The sequence below is a fragment of the Chelonia mydas genome, chromosome 9 (assembly GCF_015237465.2).
Source record: "Chelonia mydas isolate rCheMyd1 chromosome 9, rCheMyd1.pri.v2, whole genome shotgun sequence".
NCBI classification, from domain to species: domain Eukaryota; kingdom Metazoa; phylum Chordata; order Testudines; family Cheloniidae; genus Chelonia; species Chelonia mydas.
The window spans coordinates 27108457-27123602 of NC_057855.1; the positions used below are offsets into that span (position 1 = coordinate 27108457).

General features: G+C 40.0%; 1 protein-coding gene across 2 annotated transcripts in view; it reads right to left on the reverse strand.

The window, feature by feature from the left end:
* Positions 1–14672, reverse strand: part of MED12L (mediator complex subunit 12L) — a 330957-nt gene extending 316285 nt beyond the window's left edge. For both annotated transcript variants that reach the window (XM_043522369.1, XM_043522368.1), the window contains exon 1: positions 13868–14672. In XM_043522369.1, the coding sequence (XP_043378304.1) occupies positions 13868–13966 (99 nt within the window). In that variant the 5' untranslated portion in view covers positions 13967–14672. The remainder of the gene's footprint in view (positions 1–13867) is intronic.
* Between the last annotated feature and the right edge of the window lie 474 nt (positions 14673–15146).

Sequence of the window (15146 nt, forward strand, 5' to 3'; positions counted from 1 at the left end):
TCCTGCCCCAAGAGCACAGAGCAAAAACAGCATCTGATTTATGACAGGTACAAAGAGAAATGGTCTGTACCATATTTTGCTTTGCTGAAACTTTCTATGCAACCATTTCAGCTCGGTGGCTGAAACCACAACTGAAACAGATCTTTACTACCCATACTGAAACAGCCGGAATAATCAGCTACAACGAAGCAATGGTGCCCCTTTTGCAGTTCAACCTACTTCTTCTCGAATCAGAGTAGCAGCTGTGTTAGTCTGTATTCGCAAAAAGAAAAGGAGTACTTGTGGCACCTTAGAGACTAACCAATTTATTTGAGCATAAATAAGTGATGAAGTGAGCTGTAGCTCACAAAAGCTTATGCTCAAATAAATTTGTTAGTGTCTAAGGTGCCACAAGTACTCCTTTTCTTTCTTCTGGAGTGTTACTTTTGCAGTAGGAGTATTACGGTGAGAGATCATCACTACTATAAAGTTTTGACAGTGACTTGATCTTACAGAGATTTATGCTTGTGTTTACATTAAACAAGTGCACAGTCCTATTAATGGGACAATAAGAACTCAAAAAAGCATGAGTAATCCCACTGAGTTCGGTGAACTAATCGCATGTACATACCTAGGTCTTTACAGGTTGGGGGTGTAACTTGCCAATTAAGACCTGCTCTAACAGCCTCCTCCAACTCCCTAAACTTCACCAAAACTAAACAAATACTGTGCAGAAGACATTTTTTTTTCCAAAAATATATGGACTATAATCTTTTTTGGCAAAACAGTCTTCCAAAAGGAGTTTGACCTAGAAACTCCCCTTTTGGTTTATTTTGTTATCCTCAACAAGGAGCAGAGCTTTTGAGTATTTCTGGGAAGTCTGAAGGGTAACATAGGAATTATTCACTACAGTATTTTTGAATTTAAGAGAACTCTGAGCACTCTGCAGGGTTTATGAAGCCAGCCAGAAACACTAATCTGAATTTTAAATGAGTACAACAAAGTGCTAAAACCCTCCTCCCACCTACACTATCCCCCAAGACAGCCTTGAAAATTAGACCAACCAAGAGATGAAAGTGATCAAAAGGATTCTAAATAGGGCTGCCAAACGATTAAAAAAATTAATTGCGATTAAGTGCACGATTAAAAAATGAATTGTTATTAATCACACTGTTAATAACAGAATACCATTTATTTAAATATTTTTGGGGTTTTCCTACATTTTCAAATATATTGATTTCTATTACAACACAGAATACAAAGTGTACAGTGCTCACTTTATTTTTTCTTACAAATATTTGTGCTGTAAAAAACAAATAGCGTTTATCAATTCACCTCATACAAGTACTGTAATGCAATGTCTTTAGCATGAAAGTTGAACTTACAAATGTAGAATTATGTACAAAAAATAACTGCATTCAAAAATAGAACACTGTAAAACTTTAGAGCCTACAAGTCCCCTCAGTCCTACTTCTTGCTCAGTCAGTCAGACAAACTAATTTGTTTACATTTGCAGGAGATAATGCTGCCTGCTTCTTGTTTACAGTGTCACCAGAAAGTGAGAATAAGCGTTCGTATGGCAGTGTTGTAGCCGGCGTTGCAAGATATTTACATGCCAGATGCGTTTAAGATTTATATGTCCCTTCATGCTTCAACCACCATTCCAGAAGACATTCATCCACGGTGATGACGGGTTCTGTTCGATAATGATCCAAAGCAGTGCAGACCAACACATGTTCACTTTAATCATCTGAGTCAGATGTCACCAGCACAAGGTTGATTTTCTTTTTTGGTGATTCAGGTTCTGTAGTTTCCGCATCAGAGCGTTGCTCTTTTAAGACTTCTGAAAGCATGCTCCACACCACGTCCCTCTCAGATTTTGAAAGGCACTTCAGATTCTTAAATCTTGGTTTGAGAAATCTTACGTTTGTACCTTCTTTGCGTTTCATCAAATCTGCAGGGAAAGTGTTCTGAAAACGAACACGTGCTAGGTCATCATCTGAGACTGCTATAATATGAAATATATGGCAGAATGCAGGTAAAAGAGCAGGAGACATACTATTCTCCCCCAAGGAGTTCAGGTTTTTTTTTTAACAAGCGTCATCAGTATGGAAGCATGTCCTCTGGAATGGTGGCCAAAGCATGAAGGGCATATGAATGTTTAGCATATCTGGCACATAAATACCTTGCAATGCCAGCTACAAAGTGCCATGTGATTTCTCAATTTCAGGTCACATTGTAAAAAAGAAGCTGGCAGCATTATCTCCCCTAAATATAAACAAACTTTTTTGTCTTAGCAATTGTCTGAATAAGAAGTAGGACTGAGTGGACTTGTAGGCACTAAAGTTTTACATCTTTTTGTTTTTGCATGCAGTTATGTAACAAAAAAAATCTACATTTGTAAGTTGCACTTTCACGATGAGATTGCATTTCGGTACTTGTATGAGGTGAATTGAAAAATACTATTAATTTTGTTTATCATTTTTAAAGTGCAAATATCTGTAATAAAAATAATATAAAGTGAGCACTGTACACTTTGTATTCTGTGTTGTAATAAAAATCAATATATTTGAAATGGTAGAAAAAACATCCAAAAACATTTAATAAATTTCAATTGGTATTCTATTGTCTTAACACTGTGGTTAAAATTTCGATTAATTGCAATTAATATTTTAATCGCAATTAATTTTTTTGAGTTAATAGTGTGAGTTACCTGCGATTAATCAACAGCCCTAATTCTAAGCAAACAAATAAAATGTAAAGTAAGTTGCAAAGAAAAATAATATATTTGTTACTGTTACTGCTCACTGCATAGATGACCTCAAAAGGTTTTGCTGTTTGTCTTTTTATTTTAATTCTGCTTTTTTGAAAATCTGTCCGTAAGTGACATTATGTTCCAATATCCTACATACTGTTGACCCATGTCATGAGCTGAAGTTTAAGTGGTACCACAAATACTGTAGTTTTTTGGTTTGACTTTTCTTGGTCAAACAACAGTTCAGATACAAGAACTTTAAATGAATCCATGCCTCAAACAAATTTAGAGCTAGGTGGGGCTTCAGAGGAGTGGTTCACTTTTTTATTAATTTCTTTCCAATCAGCTTTTGATTTTAATAAATGAAGTTTAACATACCAAGAACAGAGGTCAATTAATCCAGGTACCAGATACCATCAAAAGATTCAAATATATCACCCTAGTTTAATTCAACCAATCATATTCATATAACTGAACACCCATCATACTAGGAAGGTTAAAAAATTCAGAAATAAGAACCGTACCCCACTCTTGTTAATGTCAAAGAGAGATACCAATTCCTTTAATGGTGCAGGATCAGATCCTGAAAGTACAACTTTGTTAGAAAAAAATGCCAAGCAAATTAGTTATGTAACATCAGTAAAAAACTTAGGACTTGTCCACACAGAGAAGTTAGCGTGCAGGAAGCTAGCATGTGAAATTAAAGTGCACTAGTTACTCTGCACAAACACCCTGTGTAGACACTGCTTAGTGCCCTCAAGCTGTTTAGATTAGTACATCTCCAATTAAACTAATGCACACAAAGGCACCCAGTGCACAGTAAGTGTCCACACAGCTAGTGCACACCAGCTACCGAGGCTTTTCTCTGTGTAGACAACCCTAAATTGCACACAACTAAATGTACAAAGGTTGAGCATGCTATCACTTGGTTTAGCTTGAAAATCAAGCCATCTCCAAGCAACAAACACAGGAATGCCACACAGTGCTGTCACTTATGAGGAGACACACTGTACTGCACTGCACTGGATTTTGCAGGATCTTGAAGGGACGTCAAGCCTGCTTTCAAGATGTCAAGCAGCGCCCCCAAGCAAGCCCAATCAAGATTTAAAACTGTTTTGTAGTTTTAAATAGTCATCCGAGTAGCTGAGCTCAAATTTTATTAAATCTTAATTGCTTTACAGAGCATTTTTGAGATCCATCTTATGCACTCAGAACACTCATCTCCATAGTAGCTGAGCATTTATAAAAGGTAAGAAATTTTGAAAAGGATAATACATTAGAATGCTGATGTTCAGAGCATCCTCACCTTCCATAGTTTGAATCGAAGTTGCAGCTGTTCTACACCTCTAAGAAAAAGTCAGGCCCTGAACTTATTTCTGTCCTTCATTATTACACTCCTCATATACTGCCATTGTCACTGTATGGTAGAGTCTTGCAACACCTACCAAGTGCAGTCAAAAGAGCCTTCAGAATATTAGCACGACAATCTGCTGGGTTTCCCAGAACTGTGAGCCAGTGTGTTACCCCTGTGAGTCTCAGCAAGTGTGAGCTTTGCTGCTGCTAAGCTATGGTTGTCTTGCCAACAAACTTCAGGACTCTACTAGTCCAAACCTTGCCTAGCCTTCAGGACTCTACCAGTCCAAACCTTGCCTTGCCAACAAACTTCAGGACTCTACCAGTCCAAACCTTGCCTAGCTGGTAAGAATGAGTGAGCTCCAATTCCCGAGTACCTCGAATATGTCTTTCTCTGCGGTGCTTAGCCCCTCCCACAGTAGCACCCACAAAACTTTACTGCTCCTTTAAAGAGATAGTAAAAACTGGGGTTAAACTCTCCACTTCAATCACAGCATTTTGAGTTGGTTTATGGTAAAAGTAAAGCAAATTCATTAACGAAAGGACATAGTTTTAAGTGACACCACGTATAAGGAATAAGGACAGAAATGGTTACAAACAAACTAAAAATACACTTCTATGATTGAAAATCAACAAAACTAGAGTCTTCTGTTCAAAGAAGTTTCTCTCACTACATAGCTGGCCCGGCATAGTTGGGCATAGCATAGTTGGCCCGGTCTTTAGCCAAGACCCAACACACAGAGCTCAAAGCACTTGGTTTCTTTGATTCCATGAAAGATAAAATAAGTGTTCTCTCCCATCTTTTTATAGGCCAGTAAACCTTTGAAATATATTCTTTGAAAAGTATGACCAGACAAAACCTGCTGGGGTGCAGATACCATGCTGTCTTCTCCCCTGCTTGTTAGCTTTATTTACCTTATACGTACCTTCATTGTCTCTGTCTGACAACCAGGCAGGTCAGACAAGCAAATACATATTCCTTTTTCTAGGGCAGACTGGGTTTATGCATTGCTTGCCAAACACATTTTAACAGAATTCCGGCACACATTTACAACTCTTTGTACAAGCCCCATATATACACCATGCAATGATTTTCAGGACCAGCATGTTACCAGTTTGTCCATACCACCTTCCATGACAACACCTTTTAGATAAATATCATGACAACAGCATATGAAGTGCATTGAGCTGGTCAGGCCAGCTGAGTTTTATTGTTATGTACCAGGGAGCCCCTTGCCAACTGGCATCGGGGTGCTCCTAGGGTCACAATTAGTACATGACAGGCCTACTTCAATTAGTGTTTTTGAATCCAGAGAGAGAACACTGAATACAAATACACCATAAATAATTATGTTCAAACAATGTTAAAGGATCACTGTGGGGTACTTCAGACTATATAGTTGTATAAGAATTTGTTTTTAATTTGCTGAAATCTGAAGAGACTCTTTTGCAACGTTCTCCAGTAATGTTTATCACTCAGTCACTGCATCATTGGGCTAGTGAAGGAGAATCAGAAAGTAAATGACTAGAAAATTACAGGGAAAAATAAAATGGGAACTGCCCAGTGTATTTTGACATACAGGCTAAATGAAGCATATGAAGTAAACAGACAGCAGAACTGGTGAATGGCAAATTAGATTTAAAATTATTTCAGTTTAATAGTGTTATTAAAAACAACGGATTTTTAAAAATGTAATTTTTAACCTGAGAGAATCCTTCAGAGGACTAAATTTAAAGGGGACCAACTTAAACCCACAAAAGAAAGGAAATGCAAAATAATATTCTTTACTCATTCTTGTGTCTAGAAGATATTGCATAATATATAGTAGTCACATTCAGCCACTGTGGTGTGGCCCCCTGCAATCTAAGTACAACAGGCATAAAAGGACACTAATGAACTGGCTCATGTGCGTGGGATACTGCCGTCAACCGGATAGAATCAGAATTACTGGCTTGTGTCTCATCGGTCCTGTACGTAGAGCCCTGCAAATCCACAGATATCCACGGACCATTTTTTCAGATTGAATATCAGATGCAGATACAAATTTTGTATATAGAGCCCTACAAATCTGCGGATATCTCCTTTACATCCACGGATGCAGCTATCCAGACCATTTTTGTGGATCACACATCAGATGTGGATACAAATTTGTATCCGCATAGTGCTCTACCTATATGTCTAAGAGCTAAGGAAGTTTCTCTTAAGCTGAAGTGGTAGAAGCCTGTGTTTCTGGAAAAGGAAGATGGAGTTTCTGCCCCCACCCTTGCTGTGAAGGCTCAAATGCACAATCCAGCACTAACAGGCACTTGTTTTGCCACTATTTACAGTACAGCTACAATAAATACTTTCCATATTAAACTCTGGATTCTCTTCCTTATGTGAATTATGAAGTCTGGTGGGTTTTTTTTTTATTTTATTTTAAGCATTTTACATTTCCACCTTTTTTCTTTAGTACAATATTACAAGACAGACAAAGCATTATTCCCAGTCCATGATGGCTTCGATGATGCTTTGAGTGGCATAGAGCCGCACAAAGCCTCAGGACACTTCAACACAACTTCAATGCACTGTTGCACGGAAGAGATTTGACATAGTAGCTGGGTACAGCTTGAACTTCGTCAATTTACAGCATAGAGATGTTGGGGAGAGTTCTCCTCCTCTCTGGCTCCCACCTGTTGGTTTTCCCCATAAGAGACAGTGACCTGAGCCACTTATCATGAAAATCCTGACTGATCCTTAACTATAAACATGTACAAAACTTATCACTAAAGTGCAAAATACATTAGTTATATGTGTTAATTGAAGTGTCCATTAGATTGGCTATATTTCCATTTGCAGAAGTTGCTGCTGGGGGGGTGTGTGTAAGTAAGTAAATGCATGACTGATTAATTCAACATGCCATCTTGAAACACACCTAACACAATTTCTTTCCATTTGACTGATGAGATTTCAAACAGAGGTGTGGTCATCTTTCAACATATATGAAGGAATTAGTGCTATCAGTTGGATTTAGGAGATAAAGAAACACAGCATACAGTGCTAACATGCTGTAACATGGTATTTCATTGATGACACCACACAAAGCAACTACAAGGGGTTAGAAATGAGTTATTATGAAGCTGTGATTTATAGTGGTTATGAAACGGGATTGTGTGCCAGGAACTCGTGTGTTCAAATCACATTGACACCCTAGTGACCTTGTATAAAGCATTTAGGGCTGATTCTGCCCATGGGCGTAGAATGCAACTCAACACAAGGCTGGTATAGCCAGTGCCAGACCCTCATCCTCTCTGTAAAACAGGAACACTTAACTACCTACCACATACAGTTGCTATGAGGATTAGTTAACATTTGTAAACCTCTTTGAAGCGATAAAACATAAACCCAGAGAAAGTAACCGTGTGTGTGTGTGTCTCTCTCTCACTCACACACACACACAAGCTGTTTTTGAGATGTACAAGGATGCATTTTATTACACATCAAATTTGAGAGTTCTATATCAGAAAGACAACGTCTCCTCCATCATGGGAATTAGGATTACAGCATAATATTAAGAGCCTGACTCAAAGACCACAGAAGTCAATGGGAGTCTTTCCACTCACTTCAGCTATCATCTACCTCATGTATCTGGGTTTTTTCCTTATAAACTATACCAGCACAAATACACACATATAAACTGCATATCTAAAGGAAGGCTCAGGTCTGAGAGTACACATTTAGATTGTCTTTCAAACCTTCACATACCAACCTTAATTTTAAAATGGGCAATTTGAGGCTTCTCCCCCGTCCCCCGTAAAATACTAGGTGTGATTAGACAATACTTTGAGCTGTCAATATTTTTTTTAAAAAAAAATCACATTTTGAGCCACACAACTGCAAAACCATTTGTGAGCTGGGAAGAGTTTTGTTGTTATTATTTCAGGTATTTTCTCGCTCTCATATAAAATGTGAATAGCAACCTGTTTCTGTCATTTGCTAACAAATTTGTCATAGACAAAGACTAGTACACTGAAATTAAACCTGGATTGCATTTTCAGACTTAATGGATTACTATTAAACATTTTAGAAATGCTCTATATAAAAAATTAACAGTATACAAGCTGTTATGATCAGCTTCTGTGTTTTTGTGTTTATTTTTCCAGTCTAAGAATGAAAACAAAACTGAGATAAAAAATGAAATACAAAAATGTAGAATTAAATCCAGAGTATGTACCAATAAGGACAGGTGAATGAGTCAGAGCTGCACATGTTCAGCTACATTTGTAATGCTATCTTTATATTCTCTGTAGGCATTTGTAAGGTAACAGACATTACTGAAAAAGCAGATGTCTTAGCTGATAAGCATGTATAATGTCTCATTAATTTCAGCTCTGGCCTAAACTCTCACAAAAACATATTTCCTTTTTTCAGCCGGCAGCAGCGACAAACGGAGGGACTGGATTTTGGGGCCTTTACTCCCAGGCTAAAGTACTAGTTCGGGTACCCAAACCCTTCCTAAGTAAGGCCATGGATAGTTCTCTGAAAACATCCACTTAATATGAAGCGGCAGTCAAAAAAGCAAACAGAATGTTGGGAATCATTAAGAAATGGATAGATAAGACAGAAAATATCATATTGCCTCTATATAAATCCATGGTAGACCCACATCTTGAATACTGCATGCAGATGTGGTCGCCCCATCTAAAAAAAAGATATATTGGAATTAGAAAAGGTTCATAAAAGAGCAACAAAAATTAACAGTATGGAACATCTTCTGTTGAGAGAGATTAAAAGGACTGGGGCTTGTCAGATTGGAAAACAGAGGACTAAGGAGGGGGATGAGAGAGAGGTCTATAAAATCAAGACTGGTGTGGAAAAAGTAAATAAGGAAGTGTTATAACACAAGAACTAGGGGGTCACAAACTAAAATTAATAGGCAGCAGGTTTAAAACAAACAAAAGGAAGTATTTCTCCACACAACGCACAGTCACCTTCTGGAACTTTTTACCAGAGGATGTTGTGAAGGCCAAAACTATAACAGGGTTCAAAAAAGAGCTAGATAAATTCATGGAGGATATGTCCATCAATGGCTATTAGCCAGGACGGGCAGGGATGGTGTCCCTAACCTCTGTTTGCCAGAAGCGGAGAATGGGCGACACGGGACGGATCACTTGGTGATTACCTGTTCTGTTCATTCCCTCTGGAGCACCTGGCATTGGTCTGACCCCGTATGGCCGTTCTTATGTTCATGTCTATACTGTGATTTTAGCCACTGATGCGGCTGCCCTGGCACAAATCCCCAGCATATACATGGTTTATAGTAGTGCAGCTGATTTATAACTGAGATCAAGAAATAACTCCCTAAAACAGATGAGAAAGCACATAGATAACATATTATACTAGTTACCTCTTATGGATGATGCAATACATTGCAAGTAGGTGGGAGAGGAAGCAGGGGAGGATTAGTCTTAATGTTAATATGGCAATTAGTGCTTTCTAGGGTAACTATTCAGAATGGTGCTTCCATTACTTTGGAAAGGGGAAAACACTGAGCTCTAAAGCCGAGTGTATCAGAGGCTGTGAAGATTACACACTGAACATATTAAATGGATCCGCAGAGCATGAGAGAAAGGAGTGATTTACATGTACTTTCAAAGGGCCTAAGAAGAATAGGCATGTTCTGAACCTGCATAAGGGAATCGTGTTGGGATAGATTTCTCTGTTATGCTGGATGAAACAATTCAGTATCTGAAACAAAATAAAGTATTGGTTATGGATGTAATGGGAGGCATTTTAAACCTAAGAGAACTGAAGTTCGGGAAGAGTCATGCTGTATGCTTCTAGTTTGGAAAGAACAACGGAAACCCCTTCCTTACTGGGGGCACTTCTTAAATACAACAGTGATGTGCATGACACAAAATTGTTATACTTTGAATTTGATTCTGTAAATCATTTTGAGATTTAATAGTCTCCTTCATACAAGTTATAAGGATGAAATTCTATAATGCTTTTTAAGTCAATGGAACTACTTATATGAGCAAAACAGGGAGGACCTGGCCCTAATGCTGTATTGTATTATTTAGGTTTAGTGTTATGCCTTAGATCTGTGTTAGACAGCATTTAATGTGAGTTGAGTTTATTTTAAAAGGACACTGTCAACTTGAAATCTAATAAGCATTTTTTTAAAAAAAGGAAAAAACGTAGGTTTAGGTACTGCACTTGCCCCGAGTTCCCCTGCAATCACATTTTCCTTAATTTTTTTCAGTGTTTTTCTCTCCTATGTTATGTGAAAAATGCAGTCATTCAACAGATGAAGCTGAATACACAGTGAAACTTTCTAAGTGCCAAGTATTGTCCAAAGTAATACACCAAAAAATAATTCTTTAATCTTTCTTTTATAGCAGTTTTAGGTAAAAAAATATTCAGACAGAAGTGAGATTTTTAAGTTGAAGGTGTGCCTTCAACCATCCTTTTGTATCTGTAAGTAATTACTAATTCCAAAGAGACTGACCAATTGTAAAAAACATTGAACACCAGGTCTTAAAGCCTACAATACCTCATATTTGCATCCACTTACTGTAAAACCAGATTTGAGATATAGAGCTTGACAATTCAACATATGAGGTGTTGCCTGTTCTCGATGGAGTGTGAATTTGGTAAAGGATGAAATGATGGTTTTTGACACCACACTAATCAAAAATATCTACTCTAACTTGCTCCTAACTTTTCTTCAATCAATCATTTTAAGCTTATTACCACTTTCCAAAAATGATGACTATGGTTTAACAACAGAGACGGAGTGATGCTGGTAGTGTAATTTCATACTGTGTATGCTCACTGCAACAAACACATAGCAATGCAACATGTGAACATAAAGTGAGCAAGTCTTCCCCCTAAGTTATTCTTCAATCAATTATCTCATGGCAAATAATAGGCCGGTTGCAGTTATTTTCTACTTACTAATATGCCCATGCATGTGTTCTAAATATTAACCATCTGGACACTTACCACTATCACGCTTATTGTAACTGACTGCATATGTATAAAATGTATCTGCAAGAATCAGTCCACTTCCTAACTAAAAATATATCGCATTCCTGAGCTAAAAATTGATCTGTGTATGTAGTCACACCTTAGTCCAAATACAGTTCTGTAAGTTTGGTCAAGATCACTTGTAAAAATATATAATGTGTCACAAAATAATGGTAACCTACAATTTTATTTATAAATATGACAACAAGGGCAGCATGTGGGATGGAAGCGGAGGCCGGAAGAAACAAGAGTTCAGAGGATTGGTAATGGGATAGAAAGTGGAGCTTTTATCTAAATCACTAGTCCAAATCCATCTGAAGTCAGCCGTCACCAGAAGTAGTTACAATCTGATGACTGTTTGGTGACCTATATGAATCAGTTGGTGGTTTAAGTCTAATTCATAGCAGATGCGTCCATGTTCGCAAATCACCATCAAAATTAGCATCACTGACATCCTTGCTGGCTGTCTCAGCAAAGAAACCAAAGACTGAATGGGCCATGATAACCAGGTGACCTGGAGAATCTTACATTGCTGCTGCCCATGCTATACTTGCTCCATAGATAACTAGAGAGATTCATTCTCCAGGACTCAGGCTGGCAACTTTCATAAATGGTGAACTCACCGAAAAAAGATGTGGGGAAAGGGTGGAAGTTGGAAGTGCTCTAGGAACAGTACATACAGCTACTAAGGAGAGGAACAGCAGGGAATGGAAGTACGTGGCCTTCATACCACACAAGGGGCCATGAGCCTGATCCAAAGCCCAACAAAGTCAATAGAAAAAGCGAGTCTCTCACGGATTTCAATGGGCTTTGGATCAAACCCCAGGACTTTAGAGACAGCCAAAGGCATAATCAGCTTGAAGCAGGAGCTTTGAACATAAAAGAAATATAAAGGTGAAATGGGGAAATCTTCTTGGCAAAAGGAAAAAAATGTACAGGAAGCAGATATACTGACAGACAGTGTAATGGATTGTCAGATTTTACAGAGAAGCACCAACTAGAACATATTGCCCGTCCTGAATTACTCTCCCAAGTCCTCAATAAAGGAATTAACCATAATTCTAGATATGTTTTTGTTATATTACCAGAGACAACAGCAGCATAGAGACTATGATCAAATGTTTGGATAATATTTGAGAGCAGCAAGTATGGTTCGTCCTTCCCCTTCCCCCTTTGACCAAGTTTTAAAAATACATTTTCAAGTCTCTGAATTCCTTGGGCTGCATCTTACCTTAGAACTGAAGGTCACTCAGAGCCCACTGCTTAAGATTTAAGAAACTATGTTTTAGTAATTAATAAATTCTCACTTGAGATGGCCATGCATCCAGCTGCCCTTTGAAATTAGAATCATTATCCCTACTTCTGTGGTCTCAGATCTCTATTTGGTTTACCTGCAAGTCAACACATCAGCAAGCACTGCCTAAGAGTTACTTGATGACAGGTTTCAGAGTAGCAGCCGTGTTAGTCTGTATCCACAAAAAGAAAAGGAGTACTTGTGGCACCATAGAGACTAACAAATTTATTTGAGCATAAACTTGCATCCGATGAAGTGAGCTGTAGCTGACGAAAGCTTATGCTCAAATAAATTTGTTAGCCTCTAAGGTGCCACAAGTACTCCTTTTCTTTTAAGAGTTACTTGTTATTTTGGGATTTGTAATTTTACAATCTAGATTAACAATTCGAGGGCACATTTTCTTAAAGTGCACTTTTAGAAAGAAAAATACCAAATTTTTGTAACAGAAGGACATGAACACTTGCACTTCCCAGAAGGTTTTACCTCAACAAATTTGAGGATCCATCTCATTTCAATTATCTTTGCTGATTAATACGTAATTGTTTTCCCCTCCCTCCCTCAATTACATTCAAAATATCTATGAGGGCAATGACTACCATTTGGCTGAGGTCACAGTAAGAAAAGGAAAGTCACCCAGGCAAAATGGTTTACAGGTGACTGAAGCTTTAACCTGTACAAAACACTACAGATGGGAAGCAGGTGAGTCAAAAAATAAACAAGTCCCATGACAAATTGTAGCAGAGTGATTATTTTAACAAGCAATTATTTTTAAATAATTGCTTGTTAATTGCAGTGTACCCTACCTACAGAATGCCATGGTTACTGCACTGTACCTGCTAGTGGCACCCAGAGTGCTGAAGCAACGCACCTAGAAGTCAAGCAAACAGCTTTTTTTTTCAGCAGATGTTACTGACCATTGACCAACAGCCAAATAACTTGCCTATTGCGCTACAGCATCCATGGACATAGACAAGCCTCTGTCCGTCTATAATGATTGTCCATCTCCTCTGGGTCAGAATTTCCTGCCCCAGAAGGCGGGAGGGAAGGAAAATCAGTTCCCCCAGGGTTGCCAGCGGAGGGGGTCTCCTGTTCTCACAGGTCCAGAGAGCTGTCATGCCTGCCCAGCCTCGCCGCAGAAAATGCAAGTCAGTGGGGGGTGCCTTGCCTTGCCTTGTCAGCCGACATTTTTCAAAAGTTTAAAAGGCTTCACTAGGGAGGGGAGGGGAATGGGGCGGCAGCAGCCGGGGCTGCCTCAGGCCCAGGCTGGGAGCAGCCCCCCAGTGAAGGCATCACCGCCCCGGTTCAGGGCTCCCCCCACACTGGCAGCAGCTCCGCTCCGGCAGGCTCCCTTCCCACCACCCCACCCCCCGACCCGCGCCCCCATCACCCCTTCAGGTGGCCGCCGGGCAAACTTCTGCCCCTCGCCAGCTCCGCGGAGCCCCCGCCCGGCGCAGCCGAGGGCTCGGGCTCTCACCTCCTTCTGCTTGGGGTCCTGGGGGTAGACGTCGGGCGGCCCCAGCCGGGGGCGTTTGAGAGGTCTCTGCTCATAGCTGAGAAGCCCGAAGGCGGCCATGATCTCTCATGTTAGCCGGCAAAATGAATGAGAGTTGGAGACGGAGCAGGCTCTGAGCACCAGGGAGCAGCACTTTGCAGACAGGCTCCCTCTCTCCGTCTGGCTCGCTCTCTCCTGCAGCGGCGAGCGAGGCAGGCTGGATGCTGCCTCCTGACAGACACCCACCAGCATCGCCCCCAGGCTGCTGCCAAGCAAGTGCCCCACAGCTGGGGCTCCGGCAGGGCAGGGCAGGGCAGGGCAGTGTGTGCCCTGGGACAGCTGGAGGGAGGGTTTTGGGGGTGGGGTATTTCCCCCCTCCCCAGCCCTGCCAGGGCTCCCTCTCTCACTCTAGGATAATTTCACTGAGGGGATTTCAAACCGGCCTGGCTATTTCTTTTTCAACTATATTACTTAAAGACACAGCCAAGTCACTCATCAGGAGGGAGATGCCTTCCAATTGCATCCAGAACGAGGGGTTGATGGTAGATGCCCGACTGCAACGCAGAGCAAACTCCTTCCTCCTGAGAGGGGCTCAGAAATAAACTGGTTTAAAATTAATCTCCAAGTGAAAGAGAAAGCATTAATCTCCACATAACTGAGATGAGCTAGATGGGCTCATAGCAGGACATTGACTAATAACTTGAGTCATAACAAAGCAAAACTTTTTTTTAAGTGTTATTTGGCTATTTCTGACATTAAATGTTTAAACAGATAAAGTGTTTCTCCCCCCTCGATGCCTACAGCTCTGGAGGCTTGGGTGACTCCCACAAATGCTAGTAGATGGAAGTGAGCACAGCTGAGGCCTGAAAGAGATTGAGGAGGGGGAGGCAGGTGGGAATCTGCAGGAATTTTGTCTGTGCCTGTTAAGTGGCTGCTTCCTACTGCTTCAAAATGAAACTGCGGTCCCTAAGTGCTTCCACTTAGAAATAATGTGAAGGAAATGGGATATGGGCTCTGCAAAATGCAGCAGACTTTCACAGTGGCTTACAGCCTGGTTAACTGCTTTCTTAACTCCAGTGTGTTTGGTGGATGTATTATGGAGAGTAATGGAGAAACACCCATAGCTATTGCGCAAAAAGACACCTTCTCTGCATAGCACTCCACTGTACTTTATTTTGAGAGATGTTATTCATTTAGTCGCAAACTTACCTACATTCAACAAACTTGGTGTCACTTCTCCTGACTCACTTTTACTGTTGAA